Source organism: Oncorhynchus masou, chromosome 31, assembly GCF_036934945.1.
Source record: "Oncorhynchus masou masou isolate Uvic2021 chromosome 31, UVic_Omas_1.1, whole genome shotgun sequence".
NCBI lineage: Eukaryota > Metazoa > Chordata > Actinopteri > Salmoniformes > Salmonidae > Oncorhynchus > Oncorhynchus masou.
Window position 1 is genome coordinate 83,061,211 of NC_088242.1, and position 23,914 is coordinate 83,085,124.

The 23,914-nt window shown below is 43.0% G+C and overlaps 1 protein-coding gene across 1 annotated transcript; it reads right to left on the bottom strand.

The window, feature by feature from the left end:
- Positions 1-21,412: 21,412 nt before the first annotated feature.
- On the bottom strand, positions 21,413-23,381 carry LOC135525031 (kelch-like protein 23). The gene is made up of 3 exons (XM_064952805.1): positions 22,418-23,381; positions 21,835-22,246; positions 21,413-21,716 (listed from the first exon to the last, which is right to left on the bottom strand). The coding sequence occupies exons 1-3, from the start codon at positions 23,379-23,381 to the stop codon at positions 21,413-21,415; spliced, it is 1,680 nt and encodes a 559-aa protein (XP_064808877.1).
- Between the last annotated feature and the right edge of the window lie 533 nt (positions 23,382-23,914).

A 23,914-nucleotide genomic window follows, 5' to 3' on the forward strand; every position in this document is an offset into this window, starting at 1 on the left:
TTTGTCTATTTCTATGTCTGACCTGATATGGTTCTCAATCAGAGGCAGGTGTTAGTCATTGTCTCTGATTGGGAACCATATTTAGGTAGCCTGGGTTTCACTGTGTGTTTGTGGGTGATTGTTCCCGTCTCTGTGTTTGTTGCACCAGATAGGGCTGTTTCGGTTTTCCACGTTTGTTGTTTTGTATTGTTTGTGTTTCATCTTCATCAAAGATGTATCTAACTAACCACGCTGCATTTTGGTCCGATCCTTGTTCCACCTCTTCGTCAGAGGAGGAGTTAGAAGAAACTCGCTACAAGTAGCCTGTTTTTCCCACTTGATTTGTGGGTAGTCGTTTTCTGTTTAGTGTATGTCACCTTACAGAACTGTTTGGTTTCATTCGCCGTTGTTATTTTGCTTAGAGTTCTCTATTTAATAATATGAACATGGACACGTACCACGCTGCATATTGGTCCCATCTCTCCTACTCCTCCTCAGACGAGGACGACGAACGTTACAAGGAGTTTTTCTGACCACATTACCTGATTAGGACATTCCCCAGTAATAGCTTATAAATAGGACCTAGTGTTGGGAGTTTTTCCAGGAAGAAATGTGAGTAAGACACAAAAAGGAGAGCAGGAAATGTAATAGTGCCAACAAAACCACTCATTTGGTTGTAAAGAAGCCATCTGTCGATATGTCCCTAGATGCTCTCAGCCTAACAGCAAGTGTAATTCCCCTGCTCATTTCCTGTTACATGGGTTCCATTCTGTTAGGAGTACCATCGGGTATGAATGGTATGCAGTAGCCTGTCATGTGAGTGGTACTATAAATGGTAGCAATACTGTCGATCTGACAGGGAGACATGTTTCATCCTCCCCATGCTGGATTCCCATTCCGTCAGTGTCAAATCTAATACTAAGGCACTCTCATTAGCCTACCTGAGTCAGCTAATAACAGTTTATGAATAACAATTACGTTTCTCTGACAAATGATGTAGGCCTAAATAAGCTCATACAACATGTGTTAAGAAGCAAGATTGATCTCACTCGAGTAGGTAGTACTAGATATTATGAAGGTTAATCCTAGGACAATAAATCTAGATATTATTCACTGTTAGCAAAGGGAAGCTCCTTACTATACAGTACATATGCAGTACAGTAGGGTATATGTATAAAGTGTTTATATATACAGTACCAGTCAGAAGTTTGGACACCTACTCATTCAAGGGTTTTTCTTTATTTTTACTATTTTCTACATTGTAGAAAAACTAGCAAATGGCACATATGGAATCATGTAGTAACCAAAAAAGTGTTAAACAAATCTACATATTTTATAATTGAGATTTTACAACGTAGCCACCCTTTGCCCTGATGACAGCTTTGCACACACTTGGCATTCTCTCAACCAGCTCCATGAGATATTCACCTGGAATACATTTCAATGAACAGTTGTGCCTTGTTAATTTGTGGAATTTATTTCCTTCTTAATGCGTTTGAGCCAATCAGTTGTGTTGTGACAAGGTAGTGGTGGTATACAAAAGATGGCCCTATTTGGTAAAGACCAAGTCCATATTATGACAAGAACCGCTCAAATATGCAAAGAGAAACGACAGTCCATCATTACTTTAAGACATGAAGGTCAGTCAATACGGAAAATTTAAAGAACTTTGAATGTTTCTTCAAGTGCAGTCGCAAAAAACATCAAGCGCCATGATGAAACTGGCTCTCATGAGGACCGCCACAGGAAAGGAAGACCCAGAGTTACCTCTGCTGCAGAGGATATGTTTATTAGAGTTAACTGCACCTCAGATTGCATCTCAGGTAAATGCTTCACAGAGTTCAAGTAACAGACACATCTCAACATCAACTTTCAGAGGAGACTACGTGAATCAGGCCTTCATTGGTCGAATTGCTGCAAAGAAACCAATACTAAAGGACACCAATAATAAGAAGAGACTTGCTTGGGCCAAGACACACGACCAATGGACATTAGACTGGTGGAAATCTGTCTGTGGTCTGATGAGTCTAAATTTGAAATGTTTGGTTCCTACCGCTGTGTCTTTGTGAGATGCAGAGTAAGTGAATGGATGATCTCCAGATGTCTGGTTCCTGCCATGAAGCATGGAGGAGGAGGTGTGATGGTGCTTTGCTGGTGTCTGTAATTATTTCAAATTCAAGGCACACTTAACCACCATGGCTACAACAGCATTCTGCAGCAATACACCATCACATCTGGTTTGCCCTTAGTGGGACTATCGTTTGTTTTTCACCTCCAGGGTGTGTAAGGGCTATTTGACCAAGATGGAGAGTGATGGAGTGTTGCATCAGATGACCTGGCCTCCACAATCAACCGACCTCAACCCAAATGAGATGGTTCGAGATAAGTTGGACCGCAGAGTGGACAAAAAGCAGCCAACAAGTGCTCAGCATATGTGGGAACTCCTTCAGGATATTAGGAAGGTGTTTATAATGTTTTCTACATTCACTATATATATATGTGTGTGTTTCTAAATCCTTTTTTCTAAATAACTGTTTCTAAATCTCTTTAAATGCCCCTTTCCTCCTGTTTTATTTGTTTGACTAAACTTATCTAATTCTCCAACCATTCAATGGGAATTGTGTAATATTACTCATTCTTTCCTGGATGAGTATGACTTGAGGCATCTCTCTCATTGATTCTAGTGGATCTCCTTGGAGGTCCCAGAGTTTGCTGTAGTGCAAGTGCCAACTCATTTCATGCAGTCATAATCTGAAATGATAGTTTATATACCATAGTTACACAAGCACATGCTGTTTCATTGGTGCATATGCTCAAGCAAACCTGCAGGTTTAAGGTCATTAGGTGAGTGATGTGTATGGCATGGGCCCTCTGAAAATCAAACAAAGTGAAAAACACTCATCCATTCCAAAGAAACTATTCACATCTGTATGCCCATCTGTTTATTCTGATTGGAAAAGTATGTAACCTACCAGTAAACAGATTTCCATTTTAACACAGAATGATCGCCAAGGGGCCAGGTGCAATAAATAAACCAACAAAACATTTTGACTAAAGTTGGTACGGTACTTGCAAGCATTATGATTAAGCTATGCTACAAAATTCATACATTTGAGACTCTCAATTAACTTCCATTTCGTGTTTAGTGAATATGACTAGTAGACAGTAGCTACATGCCTGATGAGTTGTCTGTTTTTGCTGGGGCTGTGAAATTCCTTGCTGTTAGGTGTTCTTCTCAGGGGATTGGGTTCACATTACTTCAGGCTGTGGCAGGATGGTGATGGTGTGTTTCTCTATCAGGCTGATGTGCAGTAGATAGACATGGGTTGGGATACAGCAGATGCTGACGACTAGGTGTGTTTGTAGTGTCTGAGAAAGGGTAGAATATATGCACACACAATGGTTTCTCAGCAGGCACTTGATATGTTTCTGCAACCGTATCTTACGGCAAAAAATAGCTTCTGGATATCAGGACAGCGATCACTCACCTCGGATTAGACAAAGATTTTTTCTACAACAAAGACGGCGCACAAGACATTCTCCAAACACCCCACAGGACCGACATCCCTGTTATTTGCAAGAGGAAGCAACGCAGGTACAGAGGACAAAGAGCGGGATGCCTGGTCAGGACCCGGCGACTGAGATAGCTGTCATTACCGTCAATACTACTCCTCAACGTGCAATCATTGAACAATAAATTAGACGAGGTACGATCACGAATATCCTACCAACGGGACATCAAAAACTTTAATATCCTATGTATCACGGAAACGTGGCTGAATGACGACATGGATACTCAGCTAGCGGGATATCCTCTGCACCGGCTAGATAGAACAGCACAAGGGGGGTTTGTCTGTGCATATTTGTAAACAACATCTGGTGTACAAAATCTAAGGAATCTCTAGATTTTGCTCGCCTGAAGTAGAGTATATTGTGATAAATTGCAGGCCACACGACTCACTATCAATACTTTTCGTGGCTGTTTATTTTCCACCACAGACATATGCTGGCACTAAGACCGCACTCAGTCAGCTGTATAAGGAAATAAACAAACAGGAAACCACTCACTCAGAGGCGGCGCTCCTAGTGGCCGGAGACTCTAATGCAGGGAAACTAAAATCGTTTCAACCAAATTTCTATCAACATGTTAATAAATGTGCAACCTGAGGGGAAACATTTCTAGATCACCTGTACTCCACACACAGAGACGCGTACAAACCTCTCCCTCGTCCTCCATTTGGTAAATCCGACCACAACTCTATCCTCCTGATTCCTGCTTACAAGCAAAAATTAAAGCAGGAAGCACCAGGTCTATAACAAAGTGGTCAGATGAGGCAGATGCTAAACTACAGGACTGTTTTGCTATCACAGACTGGAACATGTTCCAGGATTCTTCTGATGGCATTGAGGAGTACGCCACATCAGTCACTGGCTTTATCAATAAGTGCATTGGGGTGGCAGGGTAGCCTAGTGGTTAGAGCGTTGGACTGGTAACCGAAAGGTTGCAAGTTCAAACCCCTGAGCTGAGAAGGTACAAATCTGTTGTTTTGCCCCTGAACAGGCAGTTAACCCACTGTTCCTAGGCCGTCATTGAAAATAAGAATTTGTTCTTAACTGACTTGCCTAGTAAAATAAAAAACACTTTTTTTTTTTTAAATCGAGGACGTCGTCCCCACAGTGACTGTACATACATACCCCAACCATGGATTACAGGCAACATTCACACTGAGCTAAAGAATTGAGCTGCCGCTTTCAAGGTGCGGGACTCTAACACAGAAGCTTAAGAAATCCTCCTATGCCCTGCAACAAACCATCAAACAGGAAAAGCATCAATACAGGGCTAAGATTGAATCATACTACACCGGCTCAGATGCTCGTCTTATGTGGCAGGGCTTGCAAACTATTACAGACTACAAAGGGAAGCACAGCTGCGAGCTGACCCAGTGGCAACAGCCTACCAGACGAGCTAAATCACTTCTATGCTCGCTTGGAGGCAAGCAACACTGAGGCATATATGAGCACATCAGCTGTTCCGGACGGCTGTGTGATCACGCTCTCCGTAGCCGACGTGAGTAAGACCTTTATACAGGTCTGATAAATCCATGATAATCGAAAACTTCGAGCATTTCTCAACGGCTGGCCATGCCTTCCTCCTGGCTACTCCAACCTCGGCCAACAGCTCCACCCCTCCACCCCACCACAGCTACTCGCCCAAGCCTCCCCAGCTTCTCCTTTACCCAAATCCAGATAGCAGATGTTCTGAAAGAGCTGCAAAACCTGGACCCGTACAAATCAGCTGGGCTTGACAATCTGGACCCTCTATTTCTGAAACTATCCGCCGCCATTGTCGCAACCCCTATTACCAGCCTGTTCAACCTGTCTTTCATATCGTCTGAGATCCCCAAGGACTGGAAAGCTGCCGCGGTCATCCCCCTCTTCAAAGGGGGAGACACCCTGGACCCAAAATGTTACAGACCTATATCAATCCTGCCCTGCCTATCTAAGGTCTTCGAAAGCCAAGTCAACAAACAGATCACTGACCATCTCGAACCTGATTGAGTCTGTAATACCACTCCACTTTGCATACCGTCCCAACAGATCCACAGATGACGCAATCTCTATTGCACTCCACACTGTCCTTTCCCACCTGGACAAAATGAACACTTATGTGAGAATGCTATTCATTGACTACAGCTCAGCGTTCAACACCATAGTACCCTCAAATCTCATCACTAAGCTAAGGAACCTGGGACTAAACACCCCCCTCTACAACTGGATCCTGGACTTCCCGACGGGCCGCCCCCAGGTGGTGAGGGTAGGTAGCAACACATCTGCCACGCTGATCCTCAGGCCTGATCACAGACAACAACGAGACAGCCTATAGGGAGGAGGTCAGAGACCTGGCCGTGTGGTGCCAGAATAACAACCTATCCCTCAACGTAGCCAAGATTAAGGAGATGATTGTGGACTACAGGAAAAGGAGGACCGAGCACGCCCCCATTCTCATCGAAGGGGCTGTAGTGGAGCAGGTTGAGAGCTTCAGGTTCCTCTGTGACCACATCAAAAACAAACTAGAATGGTCCAAACACACCAAGACAGTCGTGAAGAGGGCACGACAAAGCCTATTCCCCCTCAGGAAACTAAAAAGATTTGGCATGGGTCCTGAGATCCTCAAAAGGTTCTACAGCTGCAACATCGAGAGCATGGTTGCATCACTGCCTGGTACGGCAATTGCTCGGCCTCAGACCGCAAGGCAGTACAGAGGGTAGTGCGTACGGCCCAGTACATCACTGGGGCTAAGCTGCCTGCCATCCAGGACCTCTACACCAGGCAGTGTCAGAGGAAGGCCCTAAAAATTGTCAAAGACCCCAGCCACCCCAGTCATAGACTGTTCTCTCTACTACCGCATGGCGAGCGGTACCGGAGTGCCAAGTCTAGGACAAAAAGGCTTCTCAACAGTTTTTACCCCCAAGCCATAAGACTCCTGAACAGCTAATCAAATGGTTACACGGACTATTTGCATTGTGCTCCCCCAAACCCTCTTTTTACGCTGCTGCTACTCTCTGTGTATAATATATGCATAGTCACTTTAACTGTACATTCATGTACATACTACCTCAATTGGGCCGACCAACCAGTGCTCCGGCACATTGGCTAACCGGGCTATCTGCATTGTGGCCCTACACCCACCACTCGCCAACCCCTCTTTTACACTACTGCTACTCTCTGTTCATCATATATGCATAATACCTACACCTGTTATATTCAGTGCACGTGACAAATAAACTTTGATTTGATATACGCACATACACCCAAGCGCATTCACATACCCTGTCAGTCAGACGCACAAACACAGATCAAGTGTCCCTGAAGGAGTAGTACCAGTTAAGCACAAAGGTTGTCTGGCCTGACTCTAAGCGCATGGGAATGGAAGAGGCTCCAGTGGTTGTCTGTGCATTTGTCATGCTCCTTGATGAATATTGACATGATGAGTTCTCATCTCCTAAACAACAAAGAGTGGAGAAGGAACATAACGATGGCATCTCAAATTATACTTAGGGCCAGGAGTTTTTCCCCACAAGGCACTATGAGGGCTTTTGTCAAAAATAGTGCACTTTTATGGGGAATAGTGTAGTCTTATACCCTGACTACACCGCTCTGAAAAATACATTTAGAAATGATTGCTCGCGCGCCAACGAGCGTCTGCATTGACAAGGGCTAAAACAGAAGTCAGTTCTATTTGTGACGCAGATCACGCTTCAAGTCCTGCCTCTCCCATCTCCTCATTGGTTAATAGAAGCAGGTACCCACGTGCTATCTCCTCATTGGTTGTGCACACATGGGTGACTAAAAGATGAACGAGGTCGGTGGCGGTAAAGCACCTAATTTATGAAAGTTGCACATCGCAATATAAAGTCCAGAGAAGAAAAAGCCTGGAAGAAGGAGAGATGACTAGAAACGATTCAGTTGACCGTTTTATGTGTGGATTAATTCATTGTCGGAGTAGAGGACCTTGTGCATTTCAGGTACAATAACAACTCAATCTTTATATCCCAGGACAAATTAGCTAGCAACAGCAAGCTAGCTAAATAGGACAAATTAGCTAGCAAGTGCTAGCTAAATTTCCATACATATTTAATGCTTTTTGACTTGTCCCCAATTAATGTAATTGGTTCAGAGTTTGTTTTGATATTTGAACCTGCGTGTCGTGATCGTGTTTGGTGTGGGGGACAAAATCCATTTATGCACGATGGCACACGCGCGCAGCCGGTTTGGGTTCTGTGTTAGAAAAAAAGAGTTCCATGGTGGTTCTTCGGCTGTCCCCATAGGATAAACCTTTTTGATTCCACGTAGAACCCTTTTTAGTTCCAGGTAGCACCATTTTGGGTTCTATGTAGAACAGGTTCCATGTAGAACCTCTGTGGAAAGAGTTCTACGTAGAACCCAAAAGGGTTCTCCTATGGGGACAGCCGAAGAACCCTTTTAGGTTTTAGATGGCATCTTTTTTTCTAAGGGTGTAGAACTAAGAGTTTTTCCTGACCACCTGACCCATCCAAATCAAATCAATTTGTCACATACACATGGTTAGCAGATGTTAATGCGAGTGTAGCGAAATGCTTGTGCTTCTAGTTCCGACAATGCAGTAATAACCAACGAGTAATCTAACCTAACAATTCCAAAACTACTACCTTATACACACAAGTGTAAAGGGATAAAGAATATGTACATAAAGATATATGAATGAGTGATGGTACAGAACGGCATAGGCAAGATGCAGTAGATGGTATCGAGTACAATATATACATATGAGATGAGTAATGTAGGGTATGTTAAAAAAGTGGCATAGTTTAAAGTGGCTAGTGGTACATGTATTCCATAAAGATGCAGTAAATGATAGAGTACAGTATATACATATGAGATGAATAATGTAGGGTATGTAAACATTATATTAAGTAGCATTGTTTAAAGTGGCTAGTGATATTTTCCATCAATTTCCATCAATTCCCATCATTAAAGTGGCTTGAGTTGAGTCAGTGTGTTGGCAGCAGCCACTCAATATTAGTGGTGGCTGTTTAACAGTCTGATGGCCTTGAGATAGAAGCTGTTTTTCAGTCTCTCGGTCCCAGCTTTGATGCACCTGTACTGACCTCGCCTTCTGGATGATAGCGGGGTGAACAGGCAGTGGCTCGGGTGGTTGTTGACCTTGATGATCTTTATGGCCTTCCTGTGACATCGGGTGGTGTAGGTGTCCTGGAGGGCAGGTAGTTTGCCCCGAGTGATGCGTTGTGCAGACCTCACTACCCTCTGGAGAGCCTTACGGTTGTGGGCGGAGCAGTTGCCGTACCAGGTGGTGATACAGCCCGACAGGATGCTCTCGATTGTGCATCTGTAGAAGTTTGAGTGTTTTTGGTGCCGTTATAGAACTGTAGAAACATCTGTTACTGATTCAGTACAGATTACTAGAATCTTCACAAGACACTACAAAAAGCATAGCAGATATTGCATATACATGGTAGTATTAATGAGATGAGACACAGTGTTGCCTCATGAGTCTAGTCCTCAAGTAGAATTAGAGCATTGGCACAAAGTTGAGTTGTCATTTTATGGTCTTCACTGGGTAAATAGGGATCAGGTTGGCGTTGAAGTAGTTTCTGCTATCTCTTTCTGAATGGAAGAAGTCCTACTTTAGATAAAAGGGAACAATTAGATGGAACTAATTCAGTGGTATTGGGTTGGGCTTATTGTCTACTGTTCTGGGTTGTAGTACAGCAGGAAATTACAAGATAGTTGTTTATTTGTCAGGTATATTTGGTGGCATAGGATAAATAATAGAGTACTTCCTTGGGTAAAACCCTTATTACTCTGATGACTTGGCTAAATGCTTTGGCATTTTTCTAGTAGCCTTTCCCTTCCTTGCAGGCATGTAAGTACAGGTGTAGATAATATTTGATGCTTTGGCTTGGTTCACATGGAAATGTTTATTTATTTTATTTAACCTTTATTTATTAATGTTCCACCCCTTCTACTGGTTAGGAGCTTAGAGTGACACATGTTGAAATCTCATAGTAGAAACACTACAGTATATTGTCTTCTGGCCAGAGGGCAAATTACACCATGACATTTGGAGGAGGTCTCCATTGAGTGTACAATTAAGATTTGTATTTTTTAATGGGACTAATATTAAAGAAGTAATTTAAATTGTAAAAATGAATGACCATTTAATGTGGCATGAACACAACCAGTCATGATATTTTCATCTAATTGTCAAACAAATCACTTAAATTAGGTTACCTGTGCAATGGTCGTCCACTCCAAAATAATTCCGGCAGAGGCTACTTGAGCCATTTGATGAATGGAAATAGACATCTGTTACATACTTTTAAAGTGTATAGTCTACTTGTTGGATGGATTGGATGCACATTGGTGTCTAGCTGTAGGCTAGATGTCTCGTGATATTGTTGACCACCATCAGCTGATCCAGGAAAGAAAACCAATATTGATAGAAAATGATAAAGCTAAATGGTCTGGTACTTCTGGCCACAGAGAACACCAGTATCCGCGCGCACCCGGAAAACAAAGCAATGAGCGCTCTAAAAAGCTGACTGACAAAAGCAAACCATGATAAATCAACGAATAAATCTAATGCATTGGAGTAAAAGTTATTTTTCATCAAGGACGCATGGCAATCAAATTGTGAAAATGAGGAAGTACAAAGGAAAATATATACTTAAAGGAGCTCAGCTGTAGCCCGAAATTCAGCGCTACTGAGTGGACAGCTCCGTCACATAGAAACTGTTTAAACCATGACAGAGGGGTGAGGGTGTTCGTTTAATTTGTAAGTTCTTATTTTCATATTTACCACTGTAAAACATATTTACCACTACATTTAAACAAATAGGAGAATGGTTAAATTAGCATTATTTAGAACCCCCCCCCCCCCACCCAAATGTGTACTTTTGTTGAATTTATGGGAGCTGACGTCTCATTCAGGGGAGCTGAGCCACCCCTGGCTACGGCATAATTCGCACATTGCTTCTGCACTTTGTTGAACCAGGCTATGTTGTTGGTACGCTATTACTTGTCTGTCTGTTTGACTTGACAGGCTTCAGTCTGCTTATTGTCTCATTTTCAAACCTCACATTTTCATGAAGCAAATGGGCTCCCTATTGACGTTCCCTGAAGGTTAATGCTCTCAACGTATACATTCACCAGGACAACACTAGCCCTACCCATATTGTGTAACCACCTTATTGGCAGGGCTCTATGCCGACCTATTTAATAAGGAGCCGAAGTAAACATTTTTCGGAGTACAATGAAAAATATAAAGCTAGAATCCTTCATTATAAGCACACTGGTGCTCCTAAAAATAAAAAACAACTCCAGATTGCAGCAAAATATTTAGGCGCATATGCAAGTAAAATGGTCGCACTGTAGAGCCCTGCTCATTGGTACAGTATGTTACAGATGATTTCCCCCCAAAACTTTGGAGGTTTAGGTGAGTGGTTTGTCTGTCTCTGTGCTCGCATTTACTCAAAGTGACAGGCTACTGTCTTACTATTACTACTAGGAGCCTCCTAGGGAAATGAAGTACCTCCCCACACAGCAGCCATTCTACAGTGTTGTAGAAACATAAGCCTGGGTAGTGTAAAGTGTCAGGGAGGAGTGGAGGGGAAAGGGTATAGCTTACACAGAGCAGGGATAAGGGGAAGACACATGGTGGAATTAAATACATTTGTCATTTTAAGAAACTTCCTTATTTATTTTACATACAGTAAATATTGGAATTCTGTTCTAATGAACTTGTGATTAAACACCTGTTGAGATCATTTTAAGGCACTGAAGTAGGTAATGGATTATCGCTCTGAAAAATCTGTATATGAAAGATAATGTAATTATATTGATTGTCTTCTTGGGAAAAGGGACAGTGGAGCTGCTCTCTCTGAGCATTTGTCCCGTCTGTGTTCATAGTGAGGTCCTGGGCCTGGGGAAGCAGTGTGGTCTCAGTCAGCGACAGATGGAAACGCTGTTTCACCATCGCCGAAACCAAGACAGCCCGAGCAACACCAATACGTTTTGTGAAGCCTTGTGAGTCAACTCTCATTCAGAGTTCTATGTAGGCCTATTCATGTGATTCATAACAGGTCAAGGTATAGTTTATTATAGAAAGAATATTAAGTTATTGTCTCATGACAAATAACAAATATTTTGTTTAGTTGGTTTTTGCAATTGGGGTTTGTTTTCTACATCATTGCATTTGTGGCAGCACTTACATATCTGTCTTGATGTAATATATTAAGCACATTCACTGTTTCAACCTTTATCCTGTACAGTGATACTGCTCCATGCAGGCCTACTACTTCTAACAGGCCCTCACTGTGACCATTTGTTCTACCCCTCAGACCCCCTAGTTCTGGGACCACAGCGTGTGCTGGCGAGGCTACCCAAAACAAGTGAGTAGAACAGTTCACTCTAACCAGTGGTTCCCAAACATATTTGTCCTGTCACTCATCAAAATCCTATGGAATTTCCATGTCACCCACTAAGTAAATACATCCAATGTTTCCAGTGACAACCCATTCTAAGAGGAATAAGCCGCATCCCACACCATTGAGAGTCGAGTCCCAAAACAAGATTTGAGAACACTGCATTGGATAATCTCAGGAAACTCACTCTTTTACCATTGGCAATTATGTCTGTCTGGAAGAATTGACAACAGTAATGACATTCCTCAAGGGGACTTAACCCCTCCTCCCTCTTTACCTTTGGAGGTCATGACCTGAAACGGAGAAAACACTACAAGGACAAATATCATGGCATCTCTATCTAAACTTAAACTGATTATGGCACTGTAACCCCCTAATGCTGTTGACCTTTTCTTTGTTGAAGCCTGGCTGTTTTCTGTGCCTTGCAGGGAGGGAGGATGTGATTTCTAGGTGTTAAATGGCCCAGTAAGCGTCCCTCTGTCTCTCTGGAGCCTTGGAGAGGACTTTTTGGTGGTGGATGTTTGGTTCACGTCACAGACATTTTTTTGTGACCAATTTTTTATTTAGTTTTGTTATTTTTCTTTTTCAGAGGGGGGTTGCAGGTATTCCCATCCCACCCTGTAACCAAAGCTGTTTCTGTCCCACTCCCACCCATCCATCCCGAGTCTCCCCTTAGATTCCCCTCAATGATCAGATGCACCCCCCTCCCCCTTGTACCACTCCTTCAAAGTGGGAAGAAAGCACCAAGAGTCTAAATCAATTCATATAACTGGTTTGTATGTGTGGGGCTTTAGCTGAGATTGTTCTTTACAGAGTAAAATATATTTGTCCAGGCCTCAAAGGGAAAGGGGGATACCTAGTCAGTTGCATAAGTGAATGCATTCAACTGAAATGTGTCTTCTGCATTTTACCCAATCAAAGACTAGCTGTTGCTGTCGATAATTGCAATGGTATAACTTCTAATAGTAACTGTATCCACTGGTTAAATAGGAGAGAGTGAGGTGGTTGCCATCTTAGAGGCAACATTTCTTTTCCATCAGTAGTGCCTGCCAGCAGTGATCTTCTCTGATTGAGAGATTCAAGGGGCTATCATTGTTAAGTTAGATAATAGATGGAAAGCATTGAATATTTATATTCATGCATTTCAAAATACATTTTTCAACTTTGACTGCAGGGCACTGTCACATCATATGAAGGAATGTGCCTACCTTAGGGGACACAGTTGGGAGTTGGGGCCAATTTCATCATAAAACATTTACTTGGTGTTAAATATAGTCTGTGAACAAACTTAGTGTATAAATTGATGGTTCAGATTAGGGGATGCCAAGGTCATATTTTTCCCTATTCTGTTCCAGTTAAAGCATCACAGCCATTTAGATTTATCACCACTTTCTATGCGTGTACATATCCCCTCTGGTTTTTATGTCAAGCCCTAGACTGCGGAGGTGTTGGAACGCTTGCTAAAGGACAGGGTTTTCAAAGCTTCAGCTTCAAAGCTTGGCTTGTGAATTGGAGGGGGTGTATTGAGCAAAGTTGCACTTTTTTTCTATTTCAGTCAAGGGAGGACCTCCAAACACAGAGCTCCATGTTGTAAATACTCAGCTGTGAGGACTCCGGCCTGGCATGGGCTGAGTGTCTGTCTATCTGCTGCTGCTGGGCCTCCTTGGTAACCTTCTGACTGATCTCTCCCAGTGCACCACTGGGGGATGGATTCTCTCTCTCTCACCTGCTGCCTCGATTTCAGAATGCATGGCTATGAAAATCCAACTGACATTTACTCCTGAGGCGCTGACCTGTTGCACCCTCTACAACCACTGTTATTATTATTTGGCCCAGTTGGTCAACTATGAAAGTTTTTAAATCTTGAAGAACGATCTAGCCTTAAAGGCCATGTACTATTATAGTCTCCACCGGCACAGCCAGAAGAGGATTGGCCATTGTCACCTCACACAAACTACTGTCATTTAGCAGATGCTTGATTTACAATCAGTGCATTCATCTTAAAATAGCTAGGTGAGACAACATCAGAGATGTGAACACATATTTTTATGACCTAATGATTGATTGTTATCTAAGAGGAGATATGTTTGTTTCAGTATAAATTAGGCGGGACATTCTACCATTCGTCAGTGTTCAGTCTATTTAGAGAATCCTGGATTATGGTTCAAAATGTTCAAAAAGCTCTACAACAAAAAATGTGGAATATGATTATAGCTAATGGCATGGCAACAAAGATGAAAACTTTCTCCACACACACACGGGCGCGCGCACACACGCACACATAGTGACTCTAAACTGCAGGACGGCCTCAGCTTTTATAGGAAAACCATTACTTTCCATTCCAGATTATAGTTAGTGTTCACAGCAGATTTCCAGCTTGTTTTCCTGAAACTTCCTTTTCATTTTTGTAGAGTCATGTTTCCTCAAAGGAACTGCCTGTAGAGGTGGTTGATGTTTTCAATGATAACTACAGTATGTATCTGGACGTTGTCCACTGAGGTTTAGTAATTATAGTCCTGCCCCTCAGGACCCAGGACCCAGGTTACCTGCGCCCTGCCAAGCCTTCCCATCCTCTCCTCATTCAAATGGGCAACTGAAAGGTCACTTATTTCAATCCCCAAGCCGACAAGGTGAAAAGGGAGAGTTTGGGATCTGCAAAAAACACATTTTCAATTCACACATTAGTATTAATACACACTTGTACGTGTGTGAAATAGGACAATTATAAGCACTAACCTAATTATTATGATTATTCTCTCCTGCTATTCCCTCTGCTGTACTGATAAAACATCTACCTGTAATCTTTCCACAGATTGTGTCACGTACGGTGCATTCGGAAACTATTCAGACCCCTTGATTTTTTCCCACATTTTGTTACATTACAGCCTTATTCTAAAATTGAGGGAAAACATTTTTTCAATCTACACACAATACCCCATAATGACAAAGCAAAAGCAGGTTTAGACATTTTAGCAAATTTATTAGAAATAAAAAACAGATATCACATTTACGTAAGTATTCAGACCCTTTACTCAGTACTTTGTTGAAGCACATTTGGCAGCGATTACAGCCTCGAGTCTTCTTTGATATGACACTACAAGCTTGGGACACCTGTATTTGGGGAGTTTCTCCCATTCTTCTCAGCAGATCCTCTCAAGCTCTGTCAGGTTGGATGTGGAGAGTCGCTGCACAGCTATTTTCAGGTCTCTCCAGAGATGTTAGATCGGGTTCAAGTCCGGGCTCTGGCTGGTCCACACAAGGACATTCAGAGACTTGTCCCGAAGCCACTCCTGCTTTGTCTTGGCTGTGTGCTTAGGGTCGTTGTCCTGTTAGAAGGTGAACCTTCGTCCCAGTCTGAGGTCTTGAGCGCTCTGGAGCAGGTTTTCATCAAGGATCTCTCTGTACTTTCCTCCGTTCATCTTTCCCTCGATCCTGACTAGTCTCCCAGTCCCTGCCTCTGAAAAACATCCCCACAGCATGATGCTGCCACCAAATAAAATCACATTTTATTGGTCACATACACATATTTAGCAGGTGTTATTGTGGGTGTAGGGAAATGCTTGTTTCTAGCTCCAGCAGTATCTAACAATTCACACAATTCACAACAATACACAAAGTAAAAGAATGGAATTAAGAACTATATAAATATTAGGACGTGCAATGTCAGTGGCATTGACTAATACAGTTGAATAGAATGCAGTTTAAACATATGAGATGAGTAAAGCAGTATGTAAACATTAACGTGACTAGTGTTCCATTATTTAAAAAGTGGCCAGTGATTCCATGTCACTATAGGGCAGCAGCCTCTGAGGGGCAAGGTTGAGTAGCCGGGTGGTATCCGGCTAGTGATGGCTATTTAACAGTCTTCTGACCTTGAGATAGACACTGTTTTTCAGTCACTCTGTCCAAGCTTTGGAATGATGGTCCCAACGATGAGCCCCTTTGTTTTGTTGACATTGAGAGAGATGTTATTTTCCTGGCCCCACTCTGCCAGGGCCCTCACCTCCTCGTAGGCTGTTTCGTCATTGTTGGCAATCAGGCTTACTACTGTTGTGTCGTCTGCAAACTTGATGATTGAGTTGGGGACCCACCCTTGTGGAGCCCCTGTGTTTAGGATCAGCGATGTAGAGGTGTTTCCCACCTTCACCACTAGGGTGAAGGGAGTTTTTCTAACCACCGTGCTTCTACACCTGCATTGCTTGCTGTTTGGGGTTTTAGGCTGGGTTTCTGTACAGCACTTTGAGATATCAGCTGATGTACGAAGGGCTATATAAATACATTTGATTTGATTTTGTTTTGATTTGTGGGCAGAACTGAGAAAGCGTGTGCGAGCAAGGATGGCTACTAACGTGCCTCAAATACACCAGCTCTGTCAGGAGGAATGGGCCAAAATTCACCCAACTTATTGTGGAAGCTTGTGGAAGGCTACCCGAAATGTTTGACCCAAGTTAAATCAAATCAATTTATATAGCCCTTCGTACATCAGCTGATATCTCAAAGTGCTGTACAGAAACCCAGCCTAAAACCCCAAACAGCAAGCAATGCAGCTGTAGAAGCACGGTGGCTAGGAAAAACTCTCTAGAAAGGCCAAAACCTAGGAAGAAACCTAGAGAGGAACCAGGCTATGAGGGGTGGCCAGTCCTCTTCTGGCTGTGCCGGGTGGAGATTATAACAGAACATGGCCAAGATGCTCAAATGTTTTTGATTTGTTAAAAAAGTTTGAAATATCCAATAAATGTCGTTCCACTTCATGATTGTGTCCCACTTGTTGTTGATTCTTCACAAAAAATACAGTTTTATATCTTTATGTTTGAAGCCTGAAATGTGGCAAAAGGTTGCAAAGTTCAAGGGGGCCGAATACTTTCGCAAGGCACTGTAATAATAATCACAGTAGTTGTCGAGGGTGCAGCAAGTCAGCACCTCAGGACTAAATTGTCAGTTGGCTTTTCATAGCCAATCATTAAGATTATCTCTACCACTCCTGCTGTCTCTAGAGAGTTGAAAACAGCAGGTCTGGGACAGGTAGCACTTCCAGTGAACAGGTCTGGATTCCATAGCCACAGGCAGAACAGTTGAAACTGGAGCAGCAGCACGGGGAGGTGGACTGGGGATTGTAAGGAGTCATCATGCCAGGTAGTCCTGAGGCATGGTCCTAGGGCTCAGGTCCTCCGAGAGAGAGAAAAAGAGCATTAGAGAGAGCATACATAAATCCATACAGGACACCGGATAAGACAGGAGAAGTACTCCAGATATAACAAACTGACCCTAGCCCCCTGACACATAGCATCCAGTATTTATGCTGCAGTAGTTTGAGACAGGAGGGGTCAGGAGACACTGTGGCCTCATCCGATGATACTTCCAGACAGGGCCAAACAGGAAGGATATCTTCAACCACCAACTTACCATCCTGAGACAAGGCCGAGTATAGCCCACAAAGATCTCCAAGACGGCACAACCCAAGGGGGGGGCGCCAACCCAGACAGGAAGATCACATCAGTGACTCAACCCACTCAAGTGACGCACCCCTCCTAGGGACGGCATGAAAGAGCACCAGTAAGCCAGTGACTCAGACCCTGTAATAGGGTTAGAGGCAGAGAATCCCAGTGGAAAGAGGGAAACCGGCCAGGCAGAGACAGCAAGGGCAGTTCGTTGCTCCAGAGCCTTTCCGTTCACCTTTACACTCCTGGGCCAGACTACACTCAATCATATGACCCACTGAAGAGATGAGTCTTGAATAAAGACTTAAAGGTTGAGACCGAGTCTGCGTCTCTGACATGGGTAGGCAGACCATTCATTAAAAATGGAGCTCTATAGGAGAAAGCCCTGCCTCCAGCTGTTTGCTTAGAAATTCTAGGGACAATTAGGAGGCCTGCATCTTGTGACCGTAGCGTAAGTGTAGGTATGTACGGCAGGACCAAATCAGAGAGATAGGTAGGAGCAAGCCCATGTAATGCTTTGTAGGTTAGCAGTAGGTTAGCAGTTAAACAATTTAAAGGCAATGCTACCAAATACTAATTGAGTGTATGTGAACTTCTGACTCACTGGGAATGTGATGAAAGGAATAAAAGCTGAAATAAATCATTCTCTCTACTATTATTCTGACATTTCACATTCTCAAAATAAAGTGGTGATCCTAACTGACCTAAGTCAGGGAATTTTTACTAGGATTAAATATCAGGAATTGTGAAACTGTTTAAATGTATTTGGCTGTCACGCCCTGACCATAGAGAGCCCTTGGTTCTTTCTCTATGGTGTAGTAGGTCAGGGTGTGACTAGGGGGTGTTCTAGTATGTCTATTTCTATGTTGGTGCTAATATGGTTCCCAATTAGAGGCAGCTGTTTATCGTTGTTGGTTTAAAGTTTCACCGTAATAAAGATGTGGAACTTCAATCACGAATGCGCATTGGTCCACTCATTACGACGATCGTGACATTGGCTAAGGTGTATGTCAACTTTAGACTTCGACTGTACATGTGTAAATCAAATGTAGGCCTCAATGCAAATATTCCATTGCTTCTGATGTACACACATCTCAACTGTGTTCAACAGTTCTGGATCCTGCCTAGCCATCTGTCTCAAGAGGACCACAATGGAAATAGGTCCCAGACTTTATTGTGTTATCCTCCATGATTTTATTCATGTGCATGTATGCTTTTTTTTAATGGTCTAATTAATGAACTAAACTAAAGTCAAAATAGAGTACATAGTGTCTACCGTAAATCAGATGGATGTGTTCAGAAGTAGGGTGGCAGGTAGCCTAGCAGGTAGAACATTGGGCTAGTAACCGAAAGATCACTGGTTTGAATACCTGAGCCATCTGGGGGTAAAACAATCTGTTGATGTATTCTTGAGCAAGGCTCTTAACCCTATTTTGCTCCAGTGGTGCCATACTACTATGGCTGAACCTATAAAACAACACATTTCACTACACCTGTCTGGTCTGTGACAATAAAACATCTATCATGTAGGAAATGTTCAAAATGCAAGGCTTGAGGAAGGGTTCATTTACTGTTTTCTATGACACTTCTTCCTGATTTTTAGAATAGTCCACAATACCCTGTTTGTTACTTTAGATTTCTTCCAGCCTTTCCTTTCCTAATAGTTATTCAATGCCCTGCTACTTGTGCTGCAAGCTCTGCACATCTTCTGGGCCTGGCTGATCCTACGCATGGTCTACAAGTTTGTCTTCATGGGCAAGGTAAGTAGACGAAAGTCATCATCATTTACCTTACTGCCTAGTAGGGATTTCATTGGTACCACGATATAGTACAATAATAGATTATTTGTCAGAAGTAGCTTGGTGCTGAATCCTTGTAGTAAAGCCCATAATGATAGAAATTGACAGTTACACTATACATTATCTTCATTGATTTATTTATTCTCTGTATGGGCGTGTTTTATCCTAAACGTTCAACACACAGCAGACAAAACGTGTCCCTACAGAGAATACATGAATCATTGAAGATTATTATGGTGTACAGTCCTTTTCTTTCAATTTACAGTACATATAAGTGTCCCAGAGTACTACCTTTAGAGCATAGTGTTTGTAAGATTTATTGGCATTATCAATCATTTCTCTTCTGTACCATCTGGTAATTGTCCGTTATTTTTTTAAACCCTTTTTCTCCCAAATTTCGTGTTATCCAATTGGTAGTTACAGTCTTGTCTCATCGCTGCAACTCCCGTACGGACTCGGGAGAGGCGAAGGTAGATGAGCCGTGCGTCCTCTGAAACACAACCCAGCCAAGCCGCACTGCTTCTTGACATAACGCCCACTTAACCTGGAAGCAACTTAACCTGGAAGCAAGCCGCACCAATATGTCGGAGGAAACACTGTACACCTGGCGACTGTGTCAGCATTTAAACAATTAGCTTTTTATTAAAATTAAGGATATCTCAGGCAACATTGACAGCCTCTAGAATGAAATGTGCAGTTACTGTAGCTTTGTGGTTTTAGCTGACAATTTATACAAACTTCCCAAGCATTCTCATTTTTGTCATCAATTAGTCATACTGGCCATATTCCTTGTTAGAATTGTGATATCGCCCTCTAGTGAAGAAAAACAGGTAGGAAACTCTGCCTTATGGAGCAGTGTCATGACCAGACATTTAACATTTTATAAGAAAAATCTTGTGGGAATCAGAGAGGAGTTTGCAGCATGTTTCACCAACAGGTTATTTTACTCTGTGCTACTGAACTTTAATACTTTCTGTCACAAGCACTTATTAGAAAATATGACAATGTTTTAGATTCTGTCTGAATCTATAACTGGAATGTCTCAATCAATACAATTTTACTACTCATATTGGTTACAGAAGCTTTTGCAAAAATGTGATGTCATTGATTGACAAAATGTTCAAGCACTAAAGACATGATACTACTGTGCTGTGAAAAGATGGGGGTTTGGAATTACTCTTTTGCCCAGAGACGTTAATCACAATCATCTCTATCTCACACTGGAATAAGAGATCTGTATGAGCTTGTCATGCAATGACAGAGATAATCATATGGGATGACTAAAGCACATACCGATTTGGGACCAGGGTAGGAACACACTTCTTTGAGACTGACTATGTTGTTACCAGGGTCTAGGTGTGCCTCACTCTCTTAATGCTGCTTTTGTACTGTAACACCAGTGTTACACCCTTATGTTTTACTAGGGACATGTTGTTTCCATAGCTAGGGCTGACAGTGAGGCCTTGTGAAGAGCAGAATCAACAACCTCTGCATAACCAAAACAGTTGCTTTGTTTTGAAGGTATTAAAGTTCACAGTTAGTTGTTATGCTCAAAAACATACAAAAATATCTTCTTAGCAAAGAGCAATTTCTCAATCAAGAATTTAGCTAGAACTGTCTGGGAGTGGTCTGGGTGGAGAGGGGAAAACTGAAAACTAGCTGTTATTGGCAGAGAGGTTTGGAACTCTCTTTCTTATTGTTATTATATTAACTGTGAAATTGTGAAAATTATGATAATTCCCTTTTTAGTGTAAGAGCTGTTTGAAAAGACCGCCTGAAATGTTTGACTATTTTGGTGGGATGAAGGGCATTATCAGCATGTTCAAATGTTCACAACCTCATAGTGTGGAAATGTACTGCATATATAAAACACGGGGAAATCACATTTTTGATTGCACTGGGCCTTCCATCATGATTATTGGATGTTTATTTTATTACAAGTTCTATTAGTGCAACGATACAAATGGCAATAACACATAACTAGTCTTGTTCTGAATGCACACATAAGTTTGTTCACTCTGGCCAGTTCAACAAAATCAATAAATAACCGTTATCAAACTATTGATAAATGTGTTTGTACCTTTCCATTCAAAAGCAAAATCAATAGCTGATAAGTGTCTTGACCATTTCAATAGAATATCTCTTATATTGGGGAGAGGGAGTTGGTGAGAAGGATGTGAACTGCTAAATGATTACTGGCAACTCACCAGTGTCATGTGACCAAGCGCATGGTAACACAGCCACGGAGAGGCACAGGACAGGGTATGGCATTGTCTATTTCCATGCAGGTGTCGATGTAAGGATCCATCAGTACCATGTTGGGGAATGCTTTGTTCATCTTTCGCTCGCTCAGCAGGTAGATCTGCCCATTGACTGTGGTGCAGCCACCAAAGAACTTTCTGTCCAGACATTCTTCTTCTAGAACTGTCCATTCGTCTGTCTCCACATCTAGCCGCAATGCCTGACCTCCCAGGAGATAGAGGGCCCCGTTGAGCACTGTTGCAAGAAGGTCATACCTATGGGACATAAATCTTTTTTTATAAGGAACCTGCCCCAGACAAAAGTCTGATGCAACCTAGCTAGTTCTACGACTTTCAACCTAGCAGAACTAGTGCAAGCTCTGATTTCACTTACCTGGGCAGAGGGGAGTAGGTGACCACGTCCCATTGGTCCTCCTTCACCAGGTATCTCTGAATGCCACTGTACACCTCCCCATTCTCATCCAGTCCACAGGCGACATAGATACACAAATCGCGAGCAACGGTGGCAGCCCTATCCACAGCCCGCACCATGGGGCTGACATCCTCCCAGACCTGTGCTCCCAGCGGCAGCTTCTCCACGTGGGCCACAGGCCCCTCGTCCATGGTGCCCCCCATGACGTACAGCTCCTGCCCCAGGCCCACAGAGCAGTGGCTGTGCCTGGACTTCTGCAGCGGAGGGCCATCCACCCAGCGCTTGTTCCCACACTGGAATATCCGCACCCAGTCCACGCTGTACCAAAAGATCTCATCACGGAAGTTTCCTCCGGTGACTACAATGTTTTCTCCTGGGAGAGGAAGAAACAAGAGCCTGACATAAATTACTTGAATTAGGGCTTATTCAAGTATACATACTCCCGATAGCATACTGATAGTAAGTTCATGGATCACTTTAGCTGACTTAATTTATTCAGAATAAGAAAGGGTGTTTAACTTCAGAAAGGGAGTCAAATCATTACCTACTGCTGCCACAGAGTACTGTGTGAGATTCTTCCTCTGAAGTGGTGCATGGGACTGCCATCTCCCACTGTGGGGGTAAAACTGGTAGAGAGACTGTTTGTCCTGGTCATGGGGCCCTCCGAGTATGTACAGTGTCTCGCTGGCCCGAGGTATGGACCTGCCCATAGACAAGCTAGTTTGAAAATTGTCATTCAGTTTACAGATGAGTTTGGCTTGTGGGTCAGACCCTTTGAGCCTGGTAAGCAAATCAGTGATGTAGGGCAGAGACAGGCTCTCTAGTCGCACCAGCTCCACCAACTCCATGAAGTCCTCCTCCCGACTGGGGTCAAAGGTTGCCCAGCGTAAGGTCATCTCCAAGGCTTGATCCTCCCTGGGTACAAATAGTTTATCACTGGCAAGAAGGTCCGCCACACTCTCCTTAGACAGATACATGAAGTCCTCCTCTGTGGCGATAGCAGGTAGGTGGGTTAGAGCCACCTCACGTGCTGCTGTGTAGAGCTCCCGGCATCCCAGCTGCCAAGCGTAGGACATCATGCCCAAGCAGTTGCTTAGATGCAGCTCTCTCTCCAGGAACTTGCAGCATAGGAGCCTGGGTCTCTCCAGCTGAAGGAAGTCTGCTGTCTCTAGGATCCTCAGGACATTTTCTCTGCTGAGAGATAGCTTGGATGTCTGGGTGTATTCCATCAGGACACGAAACTGGTCCGCACCCACACCTTTGATCTCAACGTGGCGCTTGCCACTCTCTCTGCCACCGCCATAGAAAAGTGCACGGAAATAGGGGCTCTGAAGAGCCAGCTGTTGACGGTTCACAAAGAAGGATTCTGTCTCTATGTGAAGAACTGTGTCCGGTATCATCACATTTATCTCAGCCTCCTCGTTGGAGCTATCGTTATCGGGGCATAACACAGAAGAAGGTGTTGCTCTTACAGTATACGGCACCAGCTCTGGATTTCTGCAGGCCATGTCACAACAGCCACGGTCCTCCCCTCGTCTTACTTTCTCTGGTGCGACCTTTCTCTGGTTGTCTGTTGGCTACCAATGGGGAAAATAGGTCAGGTCAGTTTGCAAAACACAAGCTAAATATAACTGTGGCCTATGTGCCAACCAGACAGCAGGCATAACTATTTGTTGTGGGTGAAAGGGGTTTGTAAAGACCCATGTAATAACATTGAATTATAACGTTGGCTCCTTTATAAATCGCAGCTTTATGTGTTAAATAGAGAATGATCAATTTACATGTATTTTTGTAGCCCCTGCGTGTGACCCCTGCTCTTTGCCGAACATGAGAGATTTCTGCACAGAGGGAAATTAATAAATATCTGGTCCGTTTTTTTCTATGAAACATATTTAGACTATGGAAAAAACACCTCTTTATTATTAATAGAATATTCTATTGTTATGATTTCAACTACACACAAAAAACGTCAGATTGGAGGACTAATCAGGTCAAACTGTCACTGAATTTACGGAACAGCGAAAATGGCCGGGAATTCGTG